Consider the following 6900-nt stretch of genomic DNA (forward strand, 5'->3'; position numbering starts at 1 on the left):
ACACATCAGCCTGAGCTCACTGAGCAGGAATGTTCACGGCTACCGAGGACAAACTGCAGCCGAACCGCCGACGTGTTGACTTTGAGATGAAACAGTAACATGGTCACCACGTAACATTTGTGAGGAGAACATATTAACATCATAAAGGATAATATAACCTACAAAATACTTGCTTGTTTCAAACGCTGATGGGGTCAAAAACATCATTAGCGCTTCTTAAAATGATACCAACTAGAAGTGACATCCTGCATTTTACAACTTATACATTATACTAATACTGCAGCCACTGACAAACACTTGCTGTCACGTCTGGAGCGCTTCATGTCTTCCAGAAGCTGCTGCACAGGATGAAATCAAAAAGGCCCCTCGCTTGTTTAGCTGATGTTTCTTATTTTCCCTGCATTGTGCCCCGTGCTTTCATCTCCAGGGAGAGATGGAGAGAGGAGTACAGATTAGAGACCAGCAGCACAGGAGACAGACACTCGCTGTTTATTAACGGAGTATTTACAGTCACAGGAGACAGCAGTGTGTCGACGTGTGTGCTAAGTCTGCGAATCCTTGTAGAGAACATTCGCCACCAGTGCTCTCACTGCTGCCGGGTCGTCGGTTTCTGTGGAGGGGAAACACAAACGTGACCACTGACATGAGACACTTTCTTACTGGTTAGAACTTCTTCTTCTTCTTCTTTGGTGGGGAGTCATATGACGGCCTTATTAGGGGCCATTGTAAGTAACAAAAAGAAGATTAAAGTCGTAAATTCACGAGACACAAATCACAGTTATTGTCTGAGATGAAAGTGGTGAATTTTTTGAATAAAATATTTAAAAATTCACGAGAAAAACTTGAAAATATTGGCAAGAACAAAAAAAGGTTGTTTGTTAATTAAGGAACCATGACACTTCACTTTGCCAGGTTGGATAAACTTCATCACACCACTGATGCCACGTTGTCATCAGCATCCAGACTTTGAGGAGACTTTGTGAATCGGCCCATTCAGAAGAAATATGTGAGTATTTTCTTGCAAATCTACCACTTTAATTTCAGAGACTATCCCTTTTTTCCCCTCTGAAATATACATCTTTAATCTCAGAAATGATGAGTTTGTTCTCAAATATTACGCCCCTCCTCGACCTACAATGGCCCAGGTACAGCTTCAACCGCTGTAGATTCAAACAAGTCGAAACTAGCCGATGATTGAAAGAAGGAGAAACTGTGTACAATCAGAAACCTTCACACGTGGTGATGGAGAACTGACACCCTCTTCATCATCACCCTTTGGCTTTTAGGAGAGTTGTTAACGTGAATGAACAGCAGGGACGAGCCGGAGAGCTGACATTTCTAGCAGGTCAGGGCGACACATCTCACACAGTTCAGCTTCACTCTCGTTCCTCCCTTTTTGTTTGCAGTTATGTGTATTTAACAGCTTCATGTTTTAGTAAAGCTGCATATGAAATCAAATGCTCTTCAAGCTATTTTTCGGTTGCCTAAATTCATGTTCTCATGTGGACAAAAAAACTGTAAACATGCAAAGCCAAATATCCCCTCCAGTCCACACATCTTTACACTCTTATTCATCTGCAATCTCACTTCCTCGTCCCCAGGCTGCTACAGCAGACATTCTCCACACTGGGGTAGGTAACTGTGAAATCCTCAGTGGAAAGAAAACAGGCCCAGAGGTTGAATTATTAACGGCGGCAGCAGGAAGCTACGCTAACAAGCACCACCAGGCTTCAGAAAAATCTGCCGGAACCTGCAATTTTCATCTCTAATCACAATGCAGCAAGTCTCGCTAACCGTCGCCGGGTAGGTTTCCACTCGTTCAACATGTGACGTGAGCTGCTCATCCCTGCAGACCAAAGAGACTCATTTGTGATTTAATAAGAGTGTTATCTTCACAAAAACACATTTTATACACGACACGCACGCAGGCAGATTAATGATCAAACTGAAGGAAATGAACAGGAACTAAAAAAAACACCACTGTGTGCCTTCACAGTGATTAACCAACTCATTGAAGGAGTTAAACATTGTTCGTCAGGAGGATCGTGTTCGGAGAGAAGCTGGATGCGATTTCCAAAAGAGGAGGAAAAAGAGATGGAGAGAGAAAGGAGTCAGAGAGCAGCTCTGGGGTCTGTGTGCTCGAGGATTACAGCCTCGCTCCAGATGTTTCAGTCCTCTCGGCACAGTCCACTGACAGACTGTAGATGTACAGAACATGAAGAAATAGGATTCGAGTCTTCCTTCAGTGCATTTCCTCCCTGACCTCTTCGTGCACGCGTGTGTAAATGTGTCAAGTTGAAAAATAAGTCATTTTTAAAGCACTTTGATCTGCGTTTTATTGACTGATCATGCAATCTAAAAAAAAAAAACGTTGAGAAAACGTGACCCCGTAAAAAGAATCTGTTCGTACAAGTTGTTCCTGCACGAGTCTCATTAAACTGGAGCAGGATGTCGTCAGCAGTGATCGTCTGTCATGTGGGGAGCATTTCTATTCTCCCCACTAAGTCTTAAGACACGATGGCAAACAAGTTGACAACAATCAGTCTCAGTCGGTCTCTTGTCCGATTACAACAAACAGAGGAGCCGTCGGTAAGGATGCTCTGATCTGAATCGGCGTACGTACCGACTCCCAGCACCTTCAGGTGTTTGGTGAACTCCGGTTGCTCCTCCAGGACTCGTAACATGTTGGTGGACTCCATGCGCTCCAGCTGCACCTTCCAGTAGATGTAGATTTTGTGATTGAAGCTGACGTACACCAGACAGGGGCTGTTCTTACCCTCCTTACATGTGTACTGACCTGCAGCCACACACACAAAAACTAAACTTACGATAGATATATACAATATCCACCCAATATGTGGCGGGCAGTGCTGTGATTTACTGTGTTATGTGAATCACAATGAACACATCAGCTGATCAGAAACCAATCTAATCTCCCTTAATGACAAGGGACACACACACACACACACACACACACACACACACACACACACACACACACACACACACACACACACACACACACACACACACACACACACACACACACACACACACACACACACACACACACACACACACACACACACACACACACACACACACACACACACGCTCCCTGAAATGAACTGTGGCTTGTTTAAACACTGCAGAAAGATTTGAAAAGGAAGAAGAAGAAGACCGGGTGAACCCAAAGCTCAACGCCGCCACCTACTGGTGCCGTGAGTTTACTCACACCACCCAAAGCACCACCCAGGAGAGAATCTGACCCGATACAAAGGATCACTTTGGGGGTCAGGGACGAGGTCTCTCACCCGCACAGAAGGCGTTGACGTTCTCGTCGAACTGGAACCGCACGACAGTCCGATTGTGGTCAATGATGTAGGTTTGACCGTCCCAGGCGCACGCCACCACCTCCTCTCTGCCGTCTCCCTGGAAAAAACACACAGCAACCACACACACACACACCCTCACCGTGATTATCAAAACAATGGAACCTAAAAGTATTTAGCTCTCCATAAACACACACAAACTCACGGTGACGTCGAGCTTCTGCAGCGCAAACAGCTGATGATCCACCTGCACGGACCACAGCAGCTGCTCCGAGCTGTCCATCAACTTCAGCGTGCCTGAACATGTGACGTAGAAACAGATCCACGCGGAACATCAAAGTTCTGCTCAAGAAACACGGAAAACTGAATGCTTTCTGGCAAACCCCGATTCTGAGAAGTCTGGAATGAAACAATTCAAGTGAACGGTTCTTGAACGTGTGGCTGATAAACGCAGAGTGAACTCAGTCCAAACACATTCTTGCCAACGTGGTGAGAAAGATCGATGCTGCTCTGAGAAGCTGGAACACTTCCACACTGCGGACAACTGATCAGGTATCAGCCTATAGCCTCTGATGTGTTGGCTCATCAAGGTGTCCCCAAGAGACTGTTGGTGTAAAATGCTGCCAGCTTACAGCCTTAATGATGATAATCCCGCTGGATCCTCTCTGCTCGAAATATTGATGGACTCTCCAGCTGCTCTGAGAGCTGTTTGCCAGGAGGATCCCCTTCATTGACTAACAGCCACGACGTAGACTGAATGTTCGGTTACATATAGTATTACTACTACTGCAAACACAATAAAACGTGCTGGTTCTTCAAACTCCATCGACTGCAGTAATACACGGACTGTGGAGAAAAGCCTCATGACTTCATGACTTACCATCTAAAGTACAGAGAGCAAACAGCCCACATGTAGAAGATTCCTCTTTAGAGCCTGATGAAAAGCAGAAACATGGTTAGATCCCGTTTTAATATAACGTATACTAAATATTGTCTACACTGTAGAAACACGGACCTTTACTGATGCTGCCGATGAGATGAGTGGAAACATTCTTGTTGTGTATCCGCCCGGTGGTCAGATGGAGAACTACATCTCTGGAAGGTCCCTCACTGTGAGCGAAGACATGGAGACACGTTTAAATCAGTGTCCTGCGTCTACACGTCGAGAACTTTAGTTTGTGACCGTGTCTACCTCCCAGGGGTGGGGGGGGCTTCTTCTCCGGAGCTGTTGGAGTCCTGTTGAGTCCACGAGCACAGCAGGATGGCGTAGCCACAGCCCGGCTGAGACACCATCAGCTCTGGTAAACCCTCTGGACCCGGGTTCACCGACAAACTGTCCACCTGCACCACAGACGTTCACATTAAACTGACTTTCACTTTGTGTGGTTGGATAAGAAGCTTTCATTTCACTCTCCACGACGACTTTATCTTCTCTGTGTTGCACATTTAAACATGGACATTTACATATATACATTTAAAAGTATGTATGTAAGAAACAAGTAATAATTCCTGCAGCTGAAGCGAAGTGTACCTGCCCCTCCAGAAGCCATTTCTTCAGCAGAACCAGCTGTCCAGATCCGAGGTCTGAGCCGTCGGACGGCTCCTCCCAACGGAAAGCTCGCACCACTCGGTCCGTGTAGCCGACCACCAGCTCACTGCGGCCGTCGCCGTCTACAGCACAGGAGTGCACACGCTGTGGTCAACGTCAGGAAGCAAGACACACACCGGACGCATACAGAAGATGGAAGGACGTCATTTACCGATGTCACTGATGAGGATGACTTTGGTGTTGGCAGGAATATGTTGGGTGAAAAGAGGCTTCTGGTCATCTGGGGACATGAACTCATGCTGACTGGATGAATCCGCTTTACTGGCAGTGGCAGCTGTCAAGTCAAAGAGGTGAAACCAGCCCTCCGCACCGACAGCCACCACGAAGTTCTGCCAAACGAGGAACAAACACGATGCTGGGAACACCACCCAAAATAGTCACGATCACGATGCTGCTGCTGATTTCATAACTCACCTTTCCTTTGTTGCAGACGTCTCCAACTGCAACACAAGTCAGCTGCCAAACCAAGACACATTGTATGAGTAAGAGAAACTGATTCTCTCTATGAAATCATCATCATGAGTTCCCTGTTTGTGTACTGACCATGCCCACACAGGTTCTGGTGACCCAGGGTTTGGAGTCGTCATTCTTGTACACAAGCAGCTTCCCGTTGGTGTCGCCCACAACCAGCTCGTTCAACTGCAGCAAATGGAGACAGACGGCACATTTGCTTTGCTTTAATACGGAAACACCACAAACGCTGAACAATAACCTGAGAGTTTATCATTGTGTATAAATGTAGGAGGACTGGAGAGAAGCCACACAGAAGTGTATGAATGTTGGCATCAGGTATACTCAGTCAGCATGTGACCAAAAGGTCCATATGTAGACTTCAACTGATTTAAAATGAGTGTGGGGTTCTCATGAATTTTTTTGTCTGAGAAACTGTCCAAAACATTAAACTATAAGACAAGAAGAAAGGAGCAAATTCTCAGATGTGAGAAGCTTTCAATATTTGAATATGTTGCACACAGAACTTTTGTTTTCTGACTTTATTTCTACAGTATGCCATCAAGGAAAGTCTTCAGTCTTTTGCAGAGTGCATTCAAAAGTAATGCAGACTTACGTTCTTACACCAAGTTACATGTATGTTTTGAGCATTTTTAAAGCATGCACTCAATCTGTACCTTACTCCAGGTCCGTTGGTTTACGTTACATAATTCATGGGCTGTGAGATGAATCTACAATAACGTCATCGTACTCACCGAGTCGTTGTCAGCGTCTCCCAGACAGATCGCGTGAGGAAACAGAGTTCCTGTGAAATCCAACGCGACACGTTGGACGTAGTTCAAGGACCGCATAGTTTGCTATCGTTAGCTATATTTTAAAACCGCTGAATCACACTCATTTGAGAAGCTGCTGTTAATAGCTGGACCAAAGATAGTTCATGATTTTGATAGTTAGCTAAGCTAACATTAGCTCTCATGGGCTAAGGAGCTACAATTAACGTTAGTTTCTCCTACAAAGCACGATATAACATTGTATCATTCATACCTAACTGATTTCTAAAAACTACCTCTGTGTTGAATTACTTTAAAGCCCGTATAGATGATTAAATGGATGGTTACGTAGCTGTATAGTTGCTAGCTTCTTCCTAGTAAACAAAAGCACGTGACCTTAGAAAGTACGGCAGCTCAGTAGAGACAAACTACCTATATCGCAAACATTACCGCGCTGCTACTCAGTTCAAATGCGTTATAACTGGGGTTTTCACGAAATTGTATGAATGAAATGAATCGTTGACATCTTATCAAACAAGCAACAGTACATTTAAAAAGGTCAATATTCGAAACCCACTTCATTAAACATCAATATCTTTGAAAATTATGCAGGATAATTGTCTACAGCTGAATCTTTTTTATGCTATATTTACCCTTTAACCCCTTGTAAAATTATACTATTAATGTTTATATGTCAGTTCTGTAAAATGGACAGAAGTTACCTCCAGCGTTAAGTACC

The 6900-nt window shown here is 44.7% G+C and overlaps 1 protein-coding gene across 2 annotated transcripts; it reads right to left on the reverse strand.

The window, feature by feature from the left end:
- Window positions 1-473: 473 nt before the first annotated feature.
- Window positions 474-6532, reverse strand: itfg2 (integrin alpha FG-GAP repeat containing 2). 2 transcript variants are annotated; one of them, XM_079294600.1, is made up of 12 exons: window positions 6147-6532; window positions 5485-5580; window positions 5356-5397; window positions 5093-5270; window positions 4864-5003; window positions 4525-4673; window positions 4348-4442; window positions 4213-4266; window positions 3538-3629; window positions 3315-3432; window positions 2624-2797; window positions 474-610 (listed from the first exon to the last, which is right to left on the reverse strand). In XM_079294600.1, exons 1-12 carry the CDS (start codon window positions 6240-6242, stop codon window positions 543-545), a joined length of 1302 nt encoding a protein of 433 aa, XP_079150726.1. In that variant the 5' UTR covers window positions 6243-6532; the 3' UTR covers window positions 474-542. The 2 variants fall into 2 exon arrangements, with proteins under 2 accessions (XP_079150726.1, XP_079150727.1); XM_079294601.1 differs by lacking the exon at window positions 2624-2797 and having other exon boundaries at window positions 497-610.
- Window positions 6533-6900: the final 368 nt, after the last annotated feature.

This window comes from Melanostigma gelatinosum (assembly GCF_949748355.1).
Source record: "Melanostigma gelatinosum genome assembly, chromosome: 22".
In the NCBI taxonomy this organism is placed as follows: Eukaryota; Metazoa; Chordata; class Actinopteri; order Perciformes; family Zoarcidae; genus Melanostigma; species Melanostigma gelatinosum.

What these genes read in the sequence shown, in the direction of transcription:
- itfg2 (XM_079294600.1), bottom strand. Translation starts at nt 6,242, where the DNA reads ATGCGGTCCTTGAACTACGTCCAACGTGTCGCGTTGGATTTCACAGGA. An exon ending in CATCCTCATCAGTGACATCG is followed by an intron (nt 5,004 to 5,092) that starts GTAAATGACGTC and finishes CCTGTGCTGTAG; the next exon opens with ACGGCGACGGCCGCAGTGAG. An exon ending in CCTGAAGGTGCTGGGAGTCG is followed by an intron (nt 611 to 2,623) that starts GTACGTACGCCG and finishes TCCCCTCCACAG; the next exon opens with AAACCGACGACCCGGCAGCA.